The 26,382-nt window shown below is 37.4% G+C and overlaps 1 protein-coding gene across 20 annotated transcripts in view; it reads right to left on the reverse strand.

Moving 5' to 3' along the window:
- Positions 1 to 26,382, reverse strand: part of Sox6 (SRY-box transcription factor 6) — a 618,663-nt gene that overhangs the window by 212,525 nt on the left and 379,756 nt on the right. For all 20 annotated transcript variants that reach the window (XM_031387977.1, XM_031387981.1, XM_031387985.1 and 17 more), the window contains one exon: positions 13,728 to 13,817. In XM_031387977.1, coding sequence (XP_031243837.1) covers positions 13,728 to 13,817 — 90 coding nt within the window. The remainder of the gene's footprint in view (positions 1 to 13,727; positions 13,818 to 26,382) is intronic.

Here is a 26,382-nt window from a genome sequence, read left to right on the forward strand (position 1 = left end):
CCATCCGCACTCCTGCCTTAATTCTTGTGGCTTGGACTTCCTCCAGAAGCTCCGCCTTACTCTGTGGTTTGTGTCTGAGATCCCTTCTCCTGATTCATTGCATTCTCCTGATTGACAAACAGATTTAGATATGAAAACAGTTACCTGCCTATAACTGGTTTCTAACAGCTGTGCTGCTGTAGTGCTTTTACAACCACAGTGAAGTCGCCACCCAGACATGCTTCCTGTTCTGTTCAGGAGGGGCAGGGTAGGGTTGGCTTTTTTTTTTCTTGTATTCTGCCACTTAGGGATCATGACTGTTGACCAAGATAATCTGTAACTTTGATATATCTATAATCTACTTAGTTTATAAGTCAAAATATATGTTTAATTTTATATCTCACAAATTGAATTTAAGTGAGCAAACAATGGATTTTAGTTTTCTAGACTGGTGGGCCTTCTGATCAAATGCTAAATAATGTTCAAGGGAAAAAGAGTCATCTGCTGTGATATGCACCACTTTACTGACAGACGAGAAGATTATCTGATAATAGTTTGCCCCATAGCACCAATGACTTTCACAAAGCACATCAGACTAGTTACAAGTACTACTTATACACTAGCAACAATTGTAACTCCCTCTGAACTTCAGAGTAAGAGATGGATGGGGCTTACCATTTTAAAATTCCTGTGGAAATCAAATGTATTTTAAGTATCACCTTTGATTATTTAATCAGACAACTTGCATTTTGCCCTGGCTAATTTTGAAGGCTGATAATATTTTACTCATAAAAATAATTGTGCACCTGTTGTGATGGGAATCTGTTTAAACAAATGTGAACAGGAATGAAACTCTTTGCTTTAACTACAAGAACACAAATCTCTTGTTATATTACATCAAGAAACCCATTTTTAAAGGCATGGAAGGATCTCATTTAGATCTAATCTCTTCTATGGAGAGAGATTTAAGAATACCATAAAAGCACACAGAACAAATAGTTGTGAAAATAAACAAAAAACAAAAAAACAAAGACAAAACACTGGCTGAGCTACTGAGCCAGTACCTGTGGAATCCCACCTCTGCGTCAAACCCTGTCTTCATCTGCCTCACTTCCTCTCCTGGCCAAACCATCTAAATGATGTTGAGCCATTTCTGTGAAACAAGTCCTTTCCTTCCAGCTTATGATCAAAGGAGAAATAAAGTGTGGGTCAGCAGGAACTCTGCCTCTCTGGCCCCTTTCTTATTCTCAGACCCTTTCAGCAGTAGAGGTCTTTTTCAGTACCCAAATTCTCTGTGCTTTAAAACAGTCTGGAAATTGTGAAGAGAGTCAGATGTGGGCCTTTTCTCTGTGGTTTCAGTCATTTTAAACGGATTTCCTAAGAGCTACCAACTTGTGCTGGACTATTTAGTCCATTTCTGGGTGTAATCAATGCCAAAGTGCTGAAAAGAGGATCAAGGGAAAATAATTTATCTAAAGTTAAAGTAGCTAAAATGTGCACTCAGTTATAGTGCCTCCTACTGACCCTGCAGGCAGGTGGTGTGGCTGACGGTCTACCCTCTTGAAGGTTGTATTCAAAGAGGGGTTTTATTTTATGTTACTGAACTTGAAAGCTGTATTCTTTACAGTGTAGTCTCTATGCTAATTTCATCTCCATTAATGCAGAGTTCAGAAAGTCAGTGAATTTTTTAAAGTGACCTAAATTCTCCAGAGTTTTATTTTTCAATAGTTTAATGTAGACATTTGAATTGAAGGGGAATCACAAACAAATAATTGCATCAAATTTCCCCAGTGCATTAAATATGCACTCAGTGGTAATTACAAACAGTGGTAACAAATTTAAAATATACAGAATAATGTACAAGTTATGTTCACTTTATAGGCCTTTTCCATAAGAACAGTGCTTGGATAAAAATGTTCTGCCCAGTTTTTGTTTTGCTTTGCTTTTTCGATCCAGACAAATGACTAAATTCTAGGCTGTGGGAGATCCGGTTCCTTACGGGATGTAACCGTGACCCCTGGGAGTGTGCTCAAGAGCTGACTCTAAACGAAGGAAATGCCTACGTGTTATACTGCACCTGCTGTGCTAAACACAGAATATTGGAAGAGTACAACAGACAGAAGACTAGCAACATACTACAAATTTTTCTTCCAAGAATTAGTTAAGGATAAATATTTCCACAAATGTATATTTTAAATCCCTATAGTTTGTTCAAATTAAAAGAACTGAGGTGAGACACAGCAAATGAATGTTAGTATATTTTAAAATGTTTTTCTCTAGTTTGCATTTACTAAAATCTCTGTGCTAAGGTAAATGTATACATAGTAAATCAAAACAAATTAAGCCAAGTCAGGAGAAGTGGCTTACAACAATAATCTCAGTACTCGGGACTAAGGCAGGAGGATTGCCATGAGTTACAGAGTAACTAGCCTGAGCTACAGAGTAATAGTTTCTCCAAACAAACAGGAACAACAAAACAAAAACAAACATACAAAATACCTTATGCCAACTATGTGTCAGAAATATTAAATGCAAACATCCTATTTTAACAAAAAGAACAAAAATTACATGGGAAATCATTTAAGTTTTTGAGTAAGACATTTTGACCTTGCTTAAACACAACCACTTAATAATCCTTTGAAAGGCTTGGGAGGTCTTTAATAACTAACCTGTAATTGTAACAAGATGGAAATGAAGCTGGGTTAATATTACCAAGTCTAACTTATTTGAAATTAATTAATTTTAATTAGCAATAACTTGATTTTGGGTTGCACAAGCATTAACAACATATTCTGCATTGTAAACTTGACAGATGTGTACAGTATTGTCAGCTTCTTAGCCTATGAGGTCTCTCTCTCAGGTTTACACATGCTGGCTCATTTTCTGTAAAATCACTGGTGATTCAAGAGGTTGTTACTAGATTACTCGTCTTCCTGTCACCACTGGAAACCAACCAGAAACTTCCTTTCTGTATAATTTACTGTATGAATGAATGAATGAATGAATGAATGAATGAATGAATACATATTCTTACCTCTGTTTCTGTTACGATTAAACGTTTCAGTCATTCTAACCCACTTGAAGCCAACCATTCTTTAGTATCATGAGGAAAGCTAAGCTTCAAGTCGCTTAGTGGCTGATGGCACCTCTGTGGACTCATCAAGACACAGAGTAAGTCATACTTGGGTTGATGTCTTGGAAGGTGTTTCACACTTGACTTTTCTCTTTTATGGAGATGGAAAGATGAGGCTGAATTTGTCACCCAACAGTGTTGTAAAATCATCATGCCAGCCTCTAAAAGCAGCTCCTTTCAGTAAGCACCACTCCACACACAAATCCCTCACTTTACAACGCCCCATCGCTGAGCCCTTACTCACAACAGGCGTGTATTAAAGTATGGGTAAACTTATGCATGTTAATGGCTATGTTCATTTATAGGTTTGTTTATTAATATGAAATTTTAAAAAGTGTTTCTGTTCAAAGAACATTACCTACTGTGGTAGAGAACTTGACCTCACCCCACCCCCCATCAGCCTACATCTGACACACATCATTAAAACTCCAGTTCTCACTAATCCCACCAGGAGAACTTTAGAGGTCCTGCTAGCCACCATTTCCTGGTAAGCAATCTGAGGGGCTTCCAGGAAATTACTAATGACCTTCATTTGACTGAAAATCTAGGCTGCAATTAGTAAAGTTTTTCTTCTCCATACTGGTTGGGATGTTTATTTCCATTACAGCAATCAGGAAGGAAAAGGTAAGATGTGTTGTTTTCATGCTCTCTCAAAATATATCCCTTTAATTTTGCTATATCACTGATGGACTAATGCATATTAATGTAATTATAATTGCATAAGAATACTTTAGTTCCTTTTACTTCTACCCAAGTTTGCCTCCTTTCTGACTCTGGTACATAGTTCTTGCTAAAATTAGTCTTTTAAAAATGGAATCACTGGGAATATTTTATAATTGGAGACTATTTTCACATTTAAGAATCTTTCATAATTAAAACTTTTGAAACCAGATATGATTTTAAAGTTTTGTGTTTTAATTATAATAATTAACTACAAGAAAGAAGTTTCTGATTCTTATTCAGTGAATTTAAAATACAATTATGTGGTCAATGCAGTAACAACAAAGAACAATTTTAGCCAGTGTTATATTTATAAGCAGAACCTGTTATTAAACTTTAGTATTTTCTTTTATATAAACATTGATTTTGCTAATTAGATTCTGCTGATCTTACCCCAGCATATCGATTTCTTTTAATCCTGACAGTTAACAATGAGTCTAATGTATCATAATACTTTAGACCTTAATCATATAGTAGGAATTTTTGCTGGTAGCTTTTGTTAGAATTTTAATTAAGAAGACCTTGTGTCTCCAACCTCCAGGAAGGGGGGGGTGTTTAATTGCTTGCATGTATATCACACAGACTTCAAAAGAAGCAAAAGATGTTTATAGCAGAGAGTACAAAGGAGAGCTCTGAGATGTCTACACTCACGCAAAGCAGTGTAATTAGAAACCATGGGTGCTGCTGGATCCAAATGCATGGATGTGTTCAGAGGGGCTGCTTCATGCATTTACTGCTGGCTAAAGGAATCCAGGAGTTCTCCCCATAATTACTCGCTATTGATTACAAAACATCCAAAAGACTACGTGAAATTGGCTAAACATGTTATTTGGAGCCAAATATTAAGTTTCCACCTTAGTTATTTACCATGTGGTTTAGAACAGAAGCTTTTGGACTTATCTGGAGAAAACCAAGTTGGATTGTGTAACAGACAAAAAGCCTCCAGCTCTAATTTTTAAGCGTCCGTGATTCTCAATGTGACTCTGAAGTTCTACTGTATAGGAACATGCACAAAAGGCATTGGCTGTCAATCAACTGCATTATCTCATAAAAGAAGGATGTAAGAAGACAACGACCCTGAATTCACAATTCAGAGCATTAAAAAATATTCAGTTTAGAGGTTTAAAATACATTAAATCTAAACAAACACTGGCACAATATTATTTGAACATGTTTTTAAAAATCACCAAATGAATGAGCTTTGCTGATTTTATTGGTAAGGTGGCAAAAGATTCACCCCTAGGCATTTCTGCTCTGTTTGAGGTTTTTAGAATTTATTTATTTTTATGTATATGCAAGTGTTATTCACATATTCACATATTCATATACACATAAATATAAAAAATAAATATATATGTATACACATATATACATATACATATATACCATATGCATGCCTGGTATCTGCAGAGGCCTGAAAAGGACATCAGGTGTCCTGGAACTGGAGTTACAGGCAGATGTAAGTTAACATCTGTATTCTGGGGTTTGAACCTGGGTTCTCTGCAAGAGCATAAAGTGCTCTTAATACATATCTCCAAGGTCTGTTTCTGGTTTTTTGAAGTCTCCCCAAAGGAAGAAGAAATTACCATAAATTTATGAGTAGAAATTCAAGAAAGTCTCATTTATAAACAAATATTCAAGGTATACAATCATAGTTCCTGCCCAGCCAGTTGAGTACTGTGATTGCTTAAAGCAGAAAACAATGGACACCATGCCTTCTAGAACAGAGCATTCAGGGAAAAGTGGAAGCCAGGTGGGGAGCAAGGACCTCTACTGTGGTTTAGGTCCGTGAGCATGGAAGTCAGAGATTGGTACAGAACACTGATTCTGTGGGAACTAGAAGATCCATTCTGTCCTGGAGATAACAACCCTGTCTAAGCTACTTCTAGAACATCCTGCCCTATGTGTCCTTTAAGACACATCATGCCCTGAAATCAACCATGACTCTCTACATGCCTGTCCTTTCCTCTGAGAATTTCTGCTGACAATCAAAACTGAGATGAAACCAAGGCACAAAAGTGTTAGAATGAAGGTCCTTCATTGGTTTTGGAGATGTAGCCTCACTGTGTAGTCCAGGCTTACCTTGAATTCACGATGTAATCCAAGCTGGCCTCAAACCTAAAATCCTCTTGCTTCATCCTCCTGAGTTCTACAGGCCTGACTACCATACCCGGCTTAAATTTATGTTGTCACTTTAGTATTTGCTATAAGCACATATAATTCCTGCCTTTAAATCTTCTAGAAAGAACCATGGGGAAGAAAAAGCGCAGCACCTCTGCTCCTCATTGCACATGATGAGAACCAAAGTTGATGAAAGACAAACTAGGTCCTCAGATACAGCAGTAAATACTATGCATGATTGTACTTCAGTAATAGCTCTGGCAAACACTGGAACCATTTGCAGAAATGACCCTTTGAAAATGTATTCTCAGTCACTTCCCATCATGAAAAAAACAAACAAACAATCTTTGTTTTTCTAAGCTGTAAGGAGGCTATACCTCAAGGGCATCTATCTTATACTTAAATCTAGCAAACCATGTAATCCTTAACAACACTAGAAAGGAGTCACTCGCTTCCTCTTTTCCTTCACTACACAGTGTCTTTGCATGTCTCTTATTATCTGGGTGTTTGACAAAAACAAGCACAGTTTGTACTAACTTAGACAACCAACAGCACTGTTTACCTGGCACAGTGCCCAAAGAGGTGCCTTCACACCAAGCAGGAGATGCCAGCCACCACACAGGGGAAGATGTGTGAAGGAGGCTCAAAACCTTTTCTATAAACTGAAGATGCCGAGCCTCTTCGTAGCAATAAGACACAGATCCTCGTGTTGCCAGCATGGCTCAGGGACATGACTGCATTCAGAAACGTGTCAAACCACAACTATCCTGGAATCCCCACACACTCAGCACAACTCCAACCCCACCACATGTCTGTCTTATACTCTGTCTTTTTGTCACATGTCTCCACTCCTCTCTCTCAATCATTTAAGATGGCAATAAGTATTATATAATGTTGTTTGTGTCCTACCTCATGATCAAAAGTAGAAATGTAAAGGTACTGTGTGTGCTGTGAGGGAGGCCAGGAGCCAAATCCAACTTCTCTCTCTAACAGTGTTAAAGCTTCAGAGAACTTAAAACCACTCCATTGTATCAAGCAGAGACTTCTGAGACCTCTATAGCTTTATGCAACACTTTAAATAGCTAATTTTCTGTTTTGTTTTGCTCAGTTGTAAGAATAGGTATAATTTCTTATAAAATACTTTAGAATTTTTTTATTTTCTGTTTGGTTCATTTGCTGTTTTGAAACAGAGGCTCACAATGAAGCCCTGGCAGGCCTGGAAACTTGTACCCCAGGCTAGCCTCAAATTCATTAAGACTTATTTGCCTCTGCCTAGTATCAAAGGAAAGAGCCACCATACCTAGAAGATTTTGTCTTGGTTTTTTTGTTTTTGTTTTTGTTTTTTGCAGTCCTAGCTCTCCTGTAATTTATTGTAGAGACCAGGCTGGCCTCCAACAGAGATCTCACTGTCTCTGCCTTCCTTCCAAGTGCTGAGTGAGATTAAAGTCATGAACCTGACTTCGATTTTTCTTTTTCTTTTCTTTTCTCTCTCTCTCTCTCTCTCTTTTTTTTTTTTTTTGGAGACAGTATAACTAGCCTGAAACTCACCATATAGTTCAGGCTAGATTCACAGTTTTAGGTATTTTTATATTCTATTTTGTGAACAATAAAGAATCTTACAAAACTTATTACCATGTTCCTTTTGACATACTATGTTTCAGGTGCCCTCTGCTAACACACACAATTCAACTCTATTAGATACCATGACTTCTTGGAATGTTGTTTTGTGTTTTTAAGAGCAAGTTCCCTGTTATCTCAGCTCCCTAAACAGCACAAAACACACATCTGCTCTTCTGCCTAACAACGTCAAATGTGCCAGGTCAATCCCTCCTGCTTGTCTTTAACTACTCTTCATAATAAATATTTGGGCTCTTCACCATGAGATTGCTGCTACTAATCTCCTACAAATTACCACACTGTAACCTCAAGTAATTTGACTGCAGGAAAAGAGGTGGAGTGAAGAAATATGGCTGTGCATGATGCTGTGGGGTTTTCCTTGGTGTATTTAAAGGATGCTAAGAGATTCTTGAGGTACCACACTGAGAAAAACAGAACTCTTTGATGTGATGTTTCTATTTTGGCTGTAACTACTCCAAATTCAGAATGTAGTATAATATAAACATATTACTATATGCCTTAAATATAAACAATAAAACAGTGACTGGAGAGATGGCTCAGTGGTTTTAAGAACACTTGCTGCTCTTCCAGAGTACTCAAGTTTGGTTCCCAGCACCCACATCTACCTGCTCCCAACCACTTGTAACTCCAACTCAAGGAGATCTGACACCTTGAGCTTCCTTGGGCATCTGTGTTTCTATGCATGTATCCACACTCAGGCACATACATACATATTATGTAAAATAATGAAATAGGTCCTAGAGAGATGGCTCAGCAGTAAAGAGTACTGACTGCTCTTCTAAAAGAACCAAGTTTAATGCCCAGCACCCGGATGACAGTTCACAACTGTCTGTAATACTAGTCCCAGAGAATCTGACATCTTCAAACAGGTATACATGGAGGCAGAACAACAATGAACAATCAATCCATAAATAAATACTTTTAAAATAATAAAATAAACCTTTAAACAAGCAATAAAAATACTAGACAAGACTCAGACTCATTGACAACTTTGACTTATTGTCAAACAAACTTCTGCAAGTAGTTCGGCTGCTATCCATATGTCCTAGCTGCCTTGTTGTGCTTCATTTGGACAATATTGCATGAAGCACAGTGTTTAAAGTGAAAGCTTTAAAAAAAATCATTGTGTCTTAATTGTATAGGAATATTAAGGTCTCTGGATTGAAGACTCATTTTTCAGTCTTCTCTTAAACATTCTATGGCCCCACTTTTTCCCACGATATATTTCTAGAATATTACACTAATATTGATGGTGACTATTCCCTCCTTTATGGTAACTTTGTTATACTACATGACTTTAAAATGAAATATAAACCTATGGAAAATATATCAACATAAATTAGCAAATGATGTAATTATTAAATCATCATAAAATGACAAAAATTCTAAAACCAGACAGTCAGAATTACATAATGCCATTTCTAGAAACATACTCATAACCAAGTACCTTTAATATTAAGTTTAAAAGTTTTAAATGAAGCATTTAATGTGGGAAGTTAGAGTACATAAAAGCAAACAAACAAAAAGTAGGAAGCAAATCAAGACTAAAGAAACAGTAACAGCAAAGGCAAGATGATTATTTGATTGACATGCTGAAAGGGGGCAGCAGCAACACATAACCCCTAAAATTGCATCTTTAGGGTAAATGGATAAATAGTAGAAAAACTGCTGCCAATAGAAGTGAAAGACAGAAGAAAAAAACAAATTTGTGAAAGTAAGGTTTAGATATATAACAGAAAATACACAGGAGCCTGAAATGCTGAGGGCTACAGTTAAATCAACGAGAACATCGGGAAAATCTCAGAGACGATACGATTTCAGAAAAGTATTTATGAAAACAATGACCTACTTTAAAAAGTTAAAAAATGTTTTTATGGTCTGGTGTTTTCAGAACATATTATTCAGAATTTCAAGAAAAAAATATATAATATATACATACATAAATATTTCTACTTCTATTGCATAATCTAGGTAGGAAAGGCCAGTTCCACTCTGAATTCTGAAAGTTATACCATATATATAATTACAAATAAATACAAATCAATCCAATTTATGAAAAAATGTACCCTGCAGGACATTCAAAGACAACTATCCCACAATTAACCTGGGTTTATTTCATAATGAATTTGAATCCCCCAAACCAGCAAAGCGTGCCATAAACACAATACAATTCCTTAGAGCCATCTAAGAGGCTAGAGCTAAAACTATAGTTTTAATGATAAAGAACTATATTTTCAATGATAAACTGTATTTTAATGAAAAAATAACAACTGGCATAGGCATGGTGGTATATACCAGGGAAGCAAGGGATCAGATTCATTCTTGGTTATACAGCCAAGCCAGCCTGGGGTACATTGAGATGGTATTAAAAAAATAGTTTATGACAATACAAAGTGTAAAATACTAAAACTAACACTATAAATTAAAAGCTATGTCAAAAATTCCGCTCTTGTCTCTATTGCTTTATACTGCTCTTAGCAATCTAGGTGACATGATATGACATAATGAGATGAAGGCATTCTCTTCTGTCGCTACAGGGTTAGACCTAGTAACCTCAATAAAAAGGGAAATTATACAGTGAATCAGTAAAACTGATTTGTATAATCTCTAAATACAGTGACAGAAGAAATATAATATTGAAGGATAAGGAAATGTGCAGAATTAAACCCAAAATGTTCCTGAGGGACATTCAAGAATTAATTAGGGAGAAGGAGAGATAGCTCAGTGGTTAGGAGCATGACAGTAGGTGACTTGAGTTGTTCCCAGCACCCTCATGGTGGTTCACAACTCTCTGTAACTCCAGTTCCACGGAATCTAGTGACCTCTTCTGGCCTTGGTGGGTACTGCATGCTCATACATGAACGCATCACACATACACATGAATTAATAAATCTTCAAAGAATAATTGAATAAATTGTTCCTGATGAAAATCTACAATTTTATAAAGATATCTGTTCATCTAATAGTTTTATATAGATGTAATTTTAAAACATTTTTAATGTTAATTAACACATTGATATAAATAATCCAAGATAAACTTTTTAAAGTGTGAAAATATCTTTGATAAAAGTTATGATAAATATGAAATATACTTTATTTATTACTAAAGTACTAGTAAAAATTATATAAATGGTTTCAAATGTATAATAAAGTGTAAGAAAAGATACTATTCCAAACGAAGTGATCACAGAATTCAGTCACAATGTATAATGTTATTTAAAAAGAAAAAAACTATAACTCTAGTTGACATTATACATCTAAATATATTCAGGAGGGAAGAAAAGGGGAGGGAATAAAAGGTTAAATGTTTCAACCCAGAACCAACTAATTGGATGAAAATATGGGAGAATAGTATCTAATCTCAAGAGTGGGAGACGCCTACCCAAACAAACCTCCACAGAGTCAAACATTTAAAGGGGAAAGAAGGCAGGCATGTATGTGCCAGGATATGAAACTATTAAATATACCCAAGAGGTCTCAAGTTCTGATAGCCGGCAAGCATGGGAAAAGTCCTTTAGAGGGAAATGGGAAGCTTGGTCTTGAGTAAAACAGCTTGGTTGACAGAAGGCAACTTCACTTTATGCCACATTTTTACCAATGATGATTTTTAAAGACTGTCCAAATGAAAACCTGCATGAAGCAGAAAGAGCAACTCATAACTGGAGAGGCACTAACTTTATACAAAATTAAGGGTATAGATAAAAGTTAAGACAGAAAGCCTGTGCCACGAGATTTGTGCAGAATTAAAGCATGCTTTTGTTTTTATTGAATGTTCTATGCTATTTCTTACAAATAGATATGTATGAATTTTGAAATCAGAGGAAAATAGGAGCCACTGACACACAATGCTTAAGATAGGAGCTACTGATAACCCACAACAGTAAATAATCCTAAAAGGGTAGATCACCTTTAAACCCTCAGAGAAATGCCCTGAGCACAGGAATGCAGTTGGTCAAGTCATTAGGACAGAAAGAGTGTGTGCTCTCAGCATCAGTTAAACCAAACTATCTGAATTATCACTTTACTAAGGTTTTTAATGTCTGATTAATTAGTGTATGATTGATATATTTTCTGTATGTAATGTTTGTAGTGACAAAATGCTAAAATATATTAAAAGAAGAATGTAGAACAAGTTAAACAGAAAATTCAGTAAGAATATTATCATTTATGTCTATAAATTCAGAATAGCTCACCACTGGAAGCTACAGGCCTCCAGAGAAATAGCATGGAAAAGTTTGATTCTGTATATTTCACTTTTGAGAATTACATGTTTTGAGCATCTGAAACTTTTGCTTATTTTTTAATTTTTAAACTCATAATTAGAATTAAATATAAATAAAATTGAAAGGTATGAGAGGAAAGGCACCCTGAAGTGTATGAAAAGCCAAAGTGTGTTAGCATGGAGATAATAAGACGTTAGCTTCCATGCTGTGGGAGAAAGCAAGACCCCCATCACTCATGTTGGCAAACGCTTGCCTTTGCATAAGCCATTTCTGTCCTCACTGTTATAAAACCAATGGCTCTGGGAAGAGAAGAAAACACAAAATGACGTGTGAAGTTGCACAGCCGTGTTATTGCAGCTGGATGGAGAATATGTCATAATGACTTTTCTTTCTACCCACCAGTTATGTTGAGATTCTGTGTTTTCCAAAATAGCAAATGGCCTTTATAAGTACAAAGCAAAAGCAGTAAAATTCAAAATAATATTCCATTTCCACTTGATTCTGACACTGTGTTAGTTAATGAAATGAGCTATTAATTACACTTTGGGAAGAACAACTGTTTTCTGCATTTAAGTTGAATGGAACTAGAGCTCTAACAACTTTCTACAATAAATTAAAAAATAACATTTTCATGAAGTATCTGCTACCAAATGGTTGTCTTAACTGAGCTATATGACCCAAAAATGTTTGATAAATCCAGGGATCTAATGTGATCAAGTCCCTGAAGTGTTCCTGCAAACAGAGGGTTAGAGTTTATGAGCAATGACTGACAGCATTTATAGGGGATCTGGCTTCCTCTTGAGACACAGAAGTATAAGGAAATAACACTTCTCCTCCAGAAAAGTGTCCACACAAGAGCTGGATTAGTCCAGAAGCACAGACATTTTGCTCACGGGCTAGCAATGCTGAATTACACGGTACTCCTTCATTTCTCAATGTTTGAGAAGGATGACCTACAAGCAGGGGGTGAACCTATGGGGGTTCCTAGTATGTTGTCTGGCTCCTGTCTAGTTCCATTCCCAGAACCACAAAAATAAGTAAATTAGAAAACAAAGATACTTTAGGATTCCAAGGGCAAGAAATGCTAAATCCCAGAACTCTCTTTGCTATGAATCAATCCCCGGTCCTGTGGGCATATTAACAGTAACCATCCTTGTAACCTCACTCCCCTAGATTCTGCTCAGTGCCAAGTGATACAGCTGCAAGACCTTTACTTGTGTCAACTCTCTCTTTCTCTCTGTCTCTGTCTCTGTCTCTCTCTGTCTCTCTCTGTCTGTCTCTCTCCTCTCTCTCTCTCTCTCTCTCTCTCTCTCTCTCTCTCTCTCTCTCTCTCTCTCTCTCTCTCTCTTAAGGAGCATATAAAATAGATGCCCGTATCACCTCCATGGAGACAGAAACGTAGGAAACTCCAGTATTTAGCCAAAACTACTCAGCCATTAAGTGATGTAGGCAAGCAAGGTAAATAGGTCTTCAAAATCACCCATAAATCATGATGCAGGGCATATTCCATCTGCTTTTCTTGGGATTTTATACAGAGCCAATTTGCAGGGAAAAAAAGAGAAATCACACAAATAACTTCAATCTATAAACTGCTAGTATTATGATTCTAAGAGAACAAACAGTATTTTAAACTGTTCATTGTTTGACAAAACTTCCTCTCCGTCAACTTTGCCAAGTCGATCCACAAAGTAGTTTGTACACTGACACTGGAGGCAATGGATAGCCAGAGTGAACACTTTACAGAGAAGACATTCAAGGATTTGTCACATGCACTCTTCAATGGAAAGAAGAATAAATTTCTTTACTCTTCAGTAATTTAGAAATGAGAATTTAGGGTCCTGGCACAAAGACCAGCAGCTGCATGAGGTATGTGAACCAAAACCTGAACACATTTGATACTTTTTATATTTTACCTTTGATTTCTCCAAGAAGTTCACTTGTATTTAGTCTTTCCATTTTTTCCTTCCAATCTTTTGAAAGTAGCTTTTCCATGCAGGAGGAATCTATTAAAATACAAAAGCAAGTATTAAAGATGTGTGCTATGGACCCAGAGGGCTAGCTGCCTAAGCAACTTGCTTCTTGGGAAACAAACAAATGCTGTTTCTGCTGCTGTTGTTTTAATTCCGCCATCACTCTATAATAAAACACCACGGCTAAGGTAAACTATTGCCCCAGGATGACAGTGCTCTGTAATCCATGCTTAGCAGCCTAATTCTAGCAATATTAATCAATGTTTATCATTTATCAGATTGGTAAGACAGAACAAAGGCTCTTCTCTGTGGCTTTAAATTTAGATGATATTTCTTTTAGCCTGGGTGATTTCTTTTAAAGGTTAAGCAAAATTTATATGCTGTGCAAGGAACAGTGATAAATTGTTAAGAGAGAAGAAGCCAACTGACCTGTAACCACTTAGCACATAAAAAAGAAATTCCACTTTTGAAAAACTAAAAATCAGGCAAATAAAATTAAGATGCTCTTTGCACCTTCGTGGTGAAATCTCCTAAAACTTTTATATAAAAAGTAATACATATATTTATTAAAGAAAAGAGCTATTTAAATACTGCCCACCCTTCTGCACTTTAAAATAATGCTCTAGATTACATGGAGTTAAGTATATATGTATTTATAAAGATTCATGATATTACAGAAATCCAAACACTGTACTCTTTTCTTCCATGTGTGTTGTTTTCTTCTCAGGATAGATGGACTCACAAGCAAGCTTCCTGCTTACCACTGTCTGCATGTACCTTTCCAAGACTCAGCTCTTAACAAATAGGTCATGTTTCCAGGGAATGCAGATTTTAAAACTCCCATTAAACTTTAGCATTCCAAGTGTCAAAATTCTGATAACTTTCTTTTTAAATTATATTTAAAATGGTTCCTCCGGTTCCAAATGCTTTTTCTCCCCCATATAAGCACCTATCTTTTGAGCATTTTCCCTTTCAGGATTTTTTCCCCCTTTAGCTTCCAAATCCGCCTTGAATTTTTCAGATTGACAGTTAGGTCAAGATGGCTCTAAAGGGCTTTAGAGGCTAGATAAGCTTTGGGAAAGGCAGTGATCCTTGCTTAAGAGATGAGAAGACCTTCACATGATTAGAAAGTATTGCTGAAAACAATTAACGTTTGTTTGTGATGAGATCAATCAATCAGGGAATGGATGGAATCCAGATCTAGTGCCATGAAAGGGCTAATGCTGTCACAGGGCCATGTCCTGTCTACATAGAAGGGCTATTAAGTGACAGCCCCCACCCCTCCCTGCCTTCTCTCCACATCACATCAGAAATGCTGCATGTGGTTTGTTTAGTAACTGTATTTTTTCTAATGTTAAGACTGAGTTTATAGAGCCAAGGAGCAAATCTTCAAAGGTGTGCATGCCAGACCTGATTGTTTCTCCAATCAGATCAAAATGGCCATAACATTAGATAACAGTGAGACAGATTAATAAACAGTCTTGAATTTTACACTCTACTAGGGCTTGCTACATTTTCACCCATCATTGTAGGTTCTGTCATTGCACTAAACTGATGCTCACTAGGACAGATGCAGGAGTCCAAAAAGTCTGGTTAAGTTAGAGTTAAGATGATATACCCATCAGACAAAACCCTAGTTTAACAAGGATGGTAATAAAGTCAAGTCAAGTTCACACACACACGATGTAAAGCATGTCTATAATTTCTATAAATAGATTCAAAATACCCCAGAGATCCCAGGAAAGAATGTTGAAGCTCCATGGGAGACAAAGACAGCTCTATGGACAACAGGAACAAATGCTCCAACACAAAACCAGCAGGCTTCAGAAGAAAACTATACATTCACGGGATCCAAAGCATGTGACATTCTACTAAAATATCCATCCTTGCTAACACAGAGATCCAGCTACATCAGCTCCTGCTTAAGTAGAAAAGGCCGAAGGAAAAGATAAAACAGGCTTTGTGTGTCTACATTTATAGACAGGAAGATATTTAATAACAACCACTGATTATATTTATCTGAGGGTACTAATACTCACTACATACAACTTTATCATCTTTTGATATTAATTCTAGGGCTTGAAATTAACAGTGTCTCTTGGCTGCTCATCTGACTGCCAGACCCTCAAGTACCACATTGGTGCTTAGGGTAAAGCAAGTGAGATGAGTTTGAATGGACAGAAGGTGGTTGTCACCCAGCCACTCTGTCCTGGAGGGCTTTCTGATCAGAGATGAGGAAACATATAAGAGGTCCAAAGCTACATACGAAAAGTTTATTGTCAAGGGTCCCAGTCCCACGGACCATACTAATGCACTCAAAATCTGGGTAGGGATGCAGGTTAACTGTGAGGCTCCCTTCCAGCACAGCAGCAGCAGGAAGCTGGTCAGAGCAACTTTATCCCATTGTGATTTAGCACAACTTTAGAGATCAAAGAGGGAAAACTGCATAAGTGAGACCCCGCACTCCTCACAGAAAGAGCAAGACAGTGTCTTCAATACAACAGTCACAGGAACTCTAAACAGGGGTGGGGGAACATCCCCTAAGTAGTTTAGGGTTCTGTCACAGAACAAATAATCTCTTATTTGATTAATCTGAAAACAACTCTCCACTTAAGGAGACAGTGACAGTAAATTTCATTATCTAAGTTCAACTGTTCAAACTTCTGTGACTGAGCTGTCTGCAGCTACAAAACCAAATGACTCTTCAAGACTTAAAAGAACCATAATACTATGTATGGTACACAGCCCTACAATGTAAACACATTAAAAACAGGTATAACTAACAGTGCCCTGACATTGTGTAACATGTCACCAGAGGCTAGAGGTCACCACTTCTACCCAACACCTACTCAGTGAAACCCACAGCCTAGGGTTATTTTGCCTATTAATTTATGAATGATGGAAATCTGATTCTAGCTATTTTCCATTTGAAGCAAAGATGTAGAGATTCCATATCTCTAGACTACTACTGGGTTATGCAGCTGTTGTTAGACTGGTTTGGGGGATAAGTTTGGGGATTTTGTTTGTTTGCTTGCTTATTTTTTCAAATTTAAGTTTTTATCTTTCAGGAAATGTATTCTAAACTTTTTCTAACAAAAAAAAAAGATACAATTCAGGACTTATTTTATTTAAAATACACTGTAAAACAGATTGCAAAATATGGTTCTACTTCTTAGAAAGTGAGGCTTTGGACTGAGTAAAGGATGTGATTCACCATGGTGTGCTAACAGTGGCTAATAACAAGCTTTATGGAATAATAAAAGTTCAAAGTAGGGTTAATCTGTGCACTGATATTTTAGGAAAGGTTTTCAATTACTCCATATATATATATATGTATATATGTATATATGTGTGTGTATGTATATATGTATATATATGTATATATGTATATATGTGTGTATGTATATATGTATATGTGTATATATATATACACATATACACATATACATAGTTTATTTATTTATTTAAAAATGGATTCAGGAGTACTATGATAAAGGTTTATCTTCTGTGTCAGAGAGTAAATAAATCATGATTAAAGCCAAGGAAGAAGACAAAATAATGGGAATGTCTCTGTATACTTGAAACAGTTTATCTGTGAGTAAACATTTGTTACTCCTTTCACTTCCATGCAATATTGAAAATCAGAGTGCTAGCATATCACAAACATGAGACAGAAAATATCTTTCAAATATTCTAGTAAAGAAGCAAACGCTTCAGTTCCTGTGCATACATTAGAAGAAATGTGTGCTTTAGTAATGCTTAAGACAATTGTAAAGGTGTCCCTTCGTCTTAGCATTGGAGTCACCTATTTCAAATGCAATCACTTTTCTCTATATTCCCAAACACTGATATTTATCTGAAGTGCCCATGACCTTAGTTTCCAGCCAAAGCTGACAATGTACATTTCTTCATCCCTCAGCAGCCCCAAGCGCTTTCTCTGGGGACGTTCAGATGCAGTCATCAGCTACTGTACATCTTTCCACACAGAGGCAAGCACTCCACAATACATGGGATAAAATTGGAGCTTGGAGAGCTTGAAGAGCACTCTTAAATTTTAATTAAAACCCTCCAAGCTCACTAAAAATAATTAGACACTAAAATGTGCCAGTTTTATTTTGAAGTCACTATAACATACAAAGCAATACTCCATGATGACTGTCCCCACAGACACACACACACACACACACACACACACACACACAATGAAACAACTGACTCTCCAAATAAGAACAAGGGGTATAAATAGAGTCTGTTTTCAAGCAAGCTCTTCATGCAGGGAGCTGACAGAAAAGCCCACAGAGTGTGCTTTTCAGACTGAACCAAATAAACCTAGAAATAACTTCTCTAACCCAGTGTGCAGATCGCCAACAACTCCACAGAAAATCCAGTGTGGAAAGAACAGTGCACACTGTATCACTGAGCTTTTCTGATCTGAAAGCCAAACCTTTAACCTCTTAAATGTTTCTGCTATCTTAAAATATCTCCTACAATGCTATACTCCTTCCTATTTTTAGGCAAGCAGCAGAGAAAGCATGCCTTTCCCATACAGCAGGGCAGCGGTATAAACATCAACACAGATGCTCTGCCAGGAAGGACTGGACTTGTCAAGCACTTGATCATTAAGGAATGCACCAACTGTTTGGGATAATCTCGTGCCAGCCCCCTTGTGCTCCACACTCCCCTGTGGGAGTGGCCAACCTTGGCCTACTCCTTCGTCTTCATTTTCCTCCTCCACAGCATACCCTCCATCCAAAACGATGAGAAAAAAGGCATGTATGCCTAGCAATGAGAAAGCAGGCTCACTTCCCCAAACAGACCAAAACTTTAAAACAATTAACCCTCCCCTCTTCTTTCAGATAAATTGCTAAGTATAAAATGCAATCTGTTCCCTTTGTTTACTCAATAAGAACAATTTGTAAATGACTCAAGGATAAAATTCAGAAAATGTTGTGCTAAATTAGAACCATTATAAACATGCTAATGACTCAATACTTGAGTAAAACATGCATGATCGGTGTGAAGGGAGAGATTTCGTTTCTGTAAAATTCTGTTGTGCTGCCTTAAAATGATTTGGTCATTAAATCAGATATAGTCCTTCCAGGAAAAATGTTAATTCCACAGCCACTTTACTGAACAATATGCTGTGAGTGAGGGGGTGTGTTTCCAGAAGGCAGCATGTGGGGGAAGAAACCAAGGTGTTGGAAATGTTGTTAGGACTGTTAGATGCAAGACTCTGGGATGTTCGTAAGGAAACAGAAGCACCACATCTAATACCTGCCAGACTCACACGCAGGCATCTTCATGTCGGGGGCAATCTTTTCTCCAGGTACTATTTTTATCTACCAGAGTTTTTCTTAGGCATTCCTGACAACTGGCACTAAGCATACATTCATGAAAGTCACACAGGCAAAAAGCCATCTACCTCTCTCATCTTCTGGCCAAGGCTCCTAGCACCTAAAACATGAGTTTGGGAATCATTCCCAACCCAGTTCCTCTCAACTGTTCATCAAAGCATCGCCACTGCATGGTCAACACCGGAAAGGAAGAACACACCACAGGTGACTGCAGGGCTCACAGCCTGGTGCTGGAGCTGTAACAGCAGCCTCATTTCAGAATGAGTTAGAAAGGGGTGAGGATGAGGAAGCTGCTGGCATCGGTGACTTCAAACAGCTCATCATTTGACTGTGCTTCAGTGCTTGCCTTGCCGGAGCCTATTTAAATCCCTGTTTAAACATCAGTGTTATGGCCTGTACAACGCAGCAGCCAGTAGTGGGAAAGGGCTGTTTTACACTCACTAACAGTAGCTTCAGATATAGACACAAACATTCACTCTTTGGACAGGGGTGCCAAGAATACAGGCTACCTCAGGGAAAATCAGTGGTGTCCAGCAGCCCAGTCTCCTGCACATGTGCGTGGCTAGTATTTCCAACCCTCCAGTTTGCTTTTTCCATCTCATTTAAACTGAAAGCTTTCCTTTCTTAAATATCATCCATCCACTAAGCAACCAGTACAAACTTCTTTCTAAAAATGCCTTGAACTTAACAGGTTGTTTCTTCCAAGACAGGTTTCATTTTCCCGAGGGAGAGCCACATATGCAGCCTGAGGCTTTGGTTCTCCACTGTCACCTCTTGCACAGGAGATCCTCAGATGCTGCACTGTTTTAATGTAATAGAAATGTCTGTTAGAAACTGGAGGTAGCCATACTGCTAAAATACATCCTACCAATGGCATTTCCACTTTAGTTACTGCTGATCCTGTTGTATATAATTATCAACTATTTATTTTACTATGTCAGATTTATATGTACCTGATTTTAAAAAATAATATTAGATTATGGATATACTTTAATTATTTTTATGTATCTAGTGTATCCTGTCTTCCATTCATTTGTTTATTTGTTTTTGTATTTTTAAACAGGATCTCCTATTTCCTAGGCTGGCCTAGCCTAGAACTCCCTATGTAGACTAAAATGACCCTCCATGCTATATATAAAGAGCTAGGAATCTAACTGAGGGCCATGTACCTGTTCAACAAGTACTCTCCCAACTGAATTACATCCCCAGAACCCTATATTCATTTTTCTAATAAATCATTTTAATTCTGTGATTCTGAGCATACATGTATCCCTGTATTTGGGGGGCTCCATGTAGAAGCCAAAGGTAGACATCAGATGTATTCCTCCACTGATCTCCACATATTTTTTAAGACAGCGTCTCTCACTGAACTTAGAGCTCAAAGTTGCTATGGAGCAGTTGGCCGGTGAGCCCCAGGGATCTTCTTGTCTCTGCCTCCCTGGCATTTGTGTCCTGCCCTGCGTGGTTTTTCACTTGGGTTCTAGAGATCAAACTGAGGTCCTCAGCCACTGAGCTATCTTTCCAACATTCTGAATGCTACTGCTATCTTGTGCATCTCACCTGTTCATCAAAGCATAACCACTGCAGGAGTTGCCAACTATAGACTCTGTTCTCTGCTTTCTGTTGCCTCTCCTGACCACACAAAGAATTTGATTCATCAAAATGCTCTGCCTGGACTATTAAAAGCCTCTCTCATGCTCAGGTTAGAAGCAAAAAGTGTGTGGACCTGAGATTACTGTGGATAACACAGACATACTGCCCTAAGAGAAAATACACACAGAAGTGAGGAGCAGAGAATATTACATCATATTATACTCTTCAATATGAAAGCCAAACGCAATTCTCAGCCTTGGTGAGATAAGCCAATATGTTGTATTTGCTTCAGTGTCTGAAGGTTGGAGCTTTAAAAATACCTAAACAAGTCAGATGGTGGTAGCATACTTTTAATCCCAGGATTCAGGAATCAGAGACAGGTGGATCTCTATGAGTTTGAGTCCAGCCTGGTCTACTGAGCAAGTTCCAGGATAGCCAAGGCTACAAGGAGAAACCCTGACTCAAAAAACAAAAACCAAACAAAAATATAAACAATATGAAAACTGTCACAAAAGAATATGATATACATGTAGATGTTTTATGTTCAAAGAGTGTGATATACATGAAAGAATATGAGATATATGCCAGTGTGTTATGTTCAAAGTTTGAATCACATGGAAACCAGCTCTGGATTACAACATGCATGTAGGGTGGAAGCCTTGAAATGAGTTTCTGACTTGAAAAGCATGCAAAGGCCTTAAATAGCAATGCCAACCACAGCTAGTCTTCTATAGAACTCAGTATTTCTTAACTTGATGCCACCCACTGAAAACACAGCAGAAACAAAGTGAAAGCAGAGGCTCAGTGTAACAACAGTTGAGGAAAAAAAAAGACATATCTGAGCATAACAAACTTCCAGTTTCTAAGTTTCATACAAACAACTTCCTGCTGAACTGTTATCAAGTTAAAGTGTAAAATAAGGCTCAGCTAATGACACCCTTCCTTGGTCTATTTCATTATATATTGGCAACCGGTGAAAGGGCAACACAATAGAAGGCTGTGCTGTCCGGTGGGTTTCAGATTCCATCATTATCGGCACTGACTGTAGCTCCTATATAGTATTCTTGGTTTTGCCGTATTTAGATAAGTCTTCAAAAACTGTCCCACTCCCTTTCTGCATGCCTTGTGCTTTCTCAACCATTCTCAAGTGATATCCTCCTCACTGCAATGCCTCCCTCTTATATACACATGTGCACACACACACACACACACACATACACGCATGCATGTGCATACACACCACCACTACTGCCTATTAGTCTACATTGCCTACATAGATTCAAATATCAAATATCAAATTTAATTCTCTAGATAGAAAAATAATACTTGCCACATTTATGTTATCTCATTGATCTTCTGGTCAGTTTTTAACTCTGAGCTTTAAAATTCCTATCTCTATTACTACTACTATTTATCAGTTCTCAGCATTGTATAGATGGATACATGGCCAAGTTCACTCCATTTAACATAGCACTAAGTTGCTTAAGGGCAAGAACTGCCTGTAACCCCACTTGGTATTTCTCCATATGTGATTAACTCCAAACTCTGAAAATAGTTTCAAATACTCTTAAAGTAGTAAAATTCATTCTTACTGAACACCGAGTAATGACAGAAGTAGCTTTAGTGATATTTGTATTATTAATCTTTTTCTTGGTGAATTTTTATATTTCTACATGTTTATATTAACTGATATCATATATCTATAGCTTTAAATCTCTAAATATGTCAAGTCTGTCAGAATATACATCACATTTTTCCTTCTCTACAATGCACCTAACTTACACTGAAAGGTGCATCTTGATGAGCTGCAGATTTTATTTTGGTATTACACAATTATTAACTTTTTCCTTTCTGACTAGTATTTCTAAAACCTATGAAGTGTTGTCTACACTAAGATCAGAAGCAACCAACAGTGCTACTCAGCTATGACACCTACAGCAATGACCAGCATGGCATGATAACCTAAGCGCACAGTAGCTGCATGCATTCCATGGCAGTAACCAAGAGCTCTGTGATTAAATTTAAGACCTGCTCAATATAAAGGATACTATACCTGGTACTGGAAACCTAACCAGCTACCCAAGGCTAATGAAGCCATGGATCTTGGAGGAGAACCCACAACACCATGTTCCTAAACCAGTATACTCCCTATCTAGATTATAAATATTGGCCCTTATACACACAGATAAGTGGAGTCCTCACCTCTCATCAAGGAAACTTTTCTTTGCAATAGACAGAGACCATTACAGAAAACTACAACCAATCAAAATGCAGAGTTCTGGAGCCCAGTCCTAGTGAATATTTCTACAAAACAACTTCCATCCTATGGCTCGGGGAATATTGCAAAAGAGACAACTAAAATATTTTAAGAGCCCAAGGATCAGGGCATTTATTCTGTCCCCAAGTAATTGTAAAGGTACACCCATAAAGCCTTACTAACATGAGTGCCTAAACATAATTTGAATGAGAACAAAAATAGACATGCTAATGTGGACAGGGGAAAGACCATGAAGCCTCAACTCAACACAAACAACTACAGGCATCTAAGGAATGCTGAGAGTGGGAGAAATAGTCTTCTTTATTGGTTATCCAATACCAAATTATCAGCTCTGAAAAATGCATATGAGTAACATTATGGAAACTGAGCAGGATATATACACATATATTGTGTGATATATAGTGATACATACATATATATATATATGTATGTATGTATGTATGTATGTATGTATGAATACAATTAAGAGAAAATAAACCCTGACTTTTTAAAAAGAGCAATTTGTGTTAATTGGGAAGGTATAGAGGGAGGGAAATAGGGGCATAATGTAATTACATTATAATCTCAAAAATAAAAGATATAATCAAAAAGTTTTATAGGTCCAGTTTTATATTCAAGTTGAAGTTCATTTTCATTTGTTTTGTGTTCTGCAAGTGAAAAAGGCAGAGTAAACTTCGTGTCCAGTTGCTTCAACATTATCTGTTTGAAGACTATCTTTTTCCTTCTTCCATGATCTGGGGGTCAGGGCTCAAGAGGCTGGGAAGACTCCTGCTGGATCTCTGCCTGCTCTGCTGACGGTCCTCACAGACTTTCGCTTTCCCAGCACTGTGGTACTTGGATGCTCTCACATAGAATGAGAGTGTACTCTGTACTTGGTCATGAGCAGCTTCAAATGCATCTGAGGATTGCCTTACTTACAAAACAAAAGGTTTGGTGAGATTTTTCTGAATTTATATGTCAATTTTAAATCGTGCTTATTGTCTAAATGTGCACATAAAGTTCTGCATTTCTCTCCAGCATTGTCTTAGCTGGTCTGATATATTTTTGTCAGATTAATTTCTCACTGTCACGTACTTAAATATATTTTGCGGCTGTATATGATATTTCCTCATTAGTCCATAGTTGATTTAAGCCTGGTGGTTCAGTTACCATTTGGGAGATTTTTAATTTTCTTTTGTTAGCAGCTTTTTCCATGTAACCAGAAAACATAATCTTTTTTAAAGTTAAGCCTCTCATCTTTACAGAGACTTGCTTATAGTACAAAATAAACTTTATGCAAACTTTCAAATTCACTTAAAAAGAATAATTATGCATACGTTTGCATCTGCCATGTGCTGTCACCATCAATTACGTCCTGGGGAGTAGAAGCTTTGTTCAGATCCTCTACAGTCACCAGATTTTCCAACAATAATTGAACTGTGGGTGTGCCATTTATTTCAATGCTCTCAAGTATTCTCTATATTTTGAACCTATGTTATTGATGCACAGAGACTTAGAAAGTTAGGGATAGAGCAGGTACCAGCTGACACTTGTTTCTGTTCCATGGGACTAGAGGCTTACATTCTTAAACAAACTTAGAATTTTCTGTAATTATTTTTTCAAAACTTCCTCAGCTGCCTCCTTCAGACACTGCCATCACCAGCACGGCTCACTGTCAGCTCCGCAGGCTCAGTTCTGCAGTCCTGTTCATTTCTGTGATTTCCCCCTGCATTCTCTGGTTTGGAAAGTTTCTACTGTAGCATTTTTAATTTTGCTGCTTTCTTAGCTTACCCTTGACTGACTGCAGTCACATTCTCTAAACACTGCTTTTCTCAGCTCTGGGTGTGAATGTTCTGTTTTCTGGTTTGCATGTCTCCATTCACTCATACTAGTGTTTCTTTAGTTTCCTGTTTTCTACTTTCTCAAGACACTTAATGAGGATTATGAATGTCTATACTGAAGGCGTTGATCCAGGACCAGGGATTCCTATATGGCTGAAAGCAAGAGTAGAGTATGCCTTTTTTTAAATTGTAACACATGTGAACGTATTGTAACACACAAAGAAAACAAAACAATGTTGATGATTACAGACTAATATATCAATTCATAGTTACTATTAAAAACTTTATGCTAATAAATTGAAAGATTTAGATAAAATACAAAATTTGCTGGAAAATTATATATATATATATATATATATATATAGTATATAACATATAGATATGTGTGTGTGTATAATATGATATATATACAGAAAATTGATCACTGAGGTCACTCTGACCCCAAATTTGCCAAACTGGTGACTTTTTCCAAATAGTCAAGGAAGAAATAGTAAAAATCTCATACAAATACTTAAAAAAAAAAATCTAGAACCAAACACTATTCAACTCATGAGGTCAACAAATTTTGATTAAAAAAATTATGAGAAAATAATATATAGGTGGATCTCCTTATAATCCACACACAAAAAGCTATAACAGGAGTCTTCAAAAAGTTTAAGAGAGAATAATATAAAGGTGAGTCTCCTTTATAATCTAGACACAAAAACCCTAACAGGGATCTGCAAGATGCATCACAGGAAAAGGGGATCTCTCTCCAAGTCTCATGACCTGAATCGATAAGAGGATCTACCTAGTTCAAAGAGAGAACAAACTCCAGTAGGTTGTCTTCTGAACTACATACACACACACACATACTTTATAGATAATTTATATGTAAGTAAAATGGCAATAAATGTTTCAAGTTATTGATACCTATAAAAAATATTGCCAAGTATAAGTATTAGAAATAAACCAGAAGCTGGTATCCTGAGCAGACCTTGAGCACAAGTTCTGCAGCCAGTCCCACAACACCCAGAGGAAGCTCCACTCCCAGGTGCTCTGACACTCTCAGGATCAGAGGTGAGGAGGACCCAACATCTGTCCCAACACCTGGAGTAACTGGGACCAGGCACACAGGAACTCCTCCAGCAGAGTGGCTCGGGTTCCTTCAGGTCTCTCTGGGCTGGTGTCCTGAGCAGACCTTGGGTGCAAGCTCTGCAGCCTGTCCCACAATACCCAGAGGAAGCTGCTGCACTCCCAGGTGCTCTAACAAGCTCAGTGTCACAGGATCCCAGAATCACAGGGTCACAGAGACTACCTGACTCTGAGGAGTTCTGACACAACCAGGATCACAGGAAGGACTGACTCTAGTCAGATTTAGCAAGGTCAGGTAGCACTAGAGATAACCAGATGGCAGGGGGAAAGCATAAGAAAATAAATAAAATAAACCAAGGTTACTTAGCATCATCAGAACCCAGTTCTCCCACCATTGCAAGTCCTGGACACACCATCACATCAGAAACACAAGATTCAGATCTAAAATCACTTATCATGATGATGATACAGCACCTTAA

Source organism: Mastomys coucha, unplaced genomic scaffold (assembly GCF_008632895.1).
Source record: "Mastomys coucha isolate ucsf_1 unplaced genomic scaffold, UCSF_Mcou_1 pScaffold21, whole genome shotgun sequence".
Taxonomy (NCBI): Eukaryota; Metazoa; Chordata; class Mammalia; order Rodentia; family Muridae; genus Mastomys; species Mastomys coucha.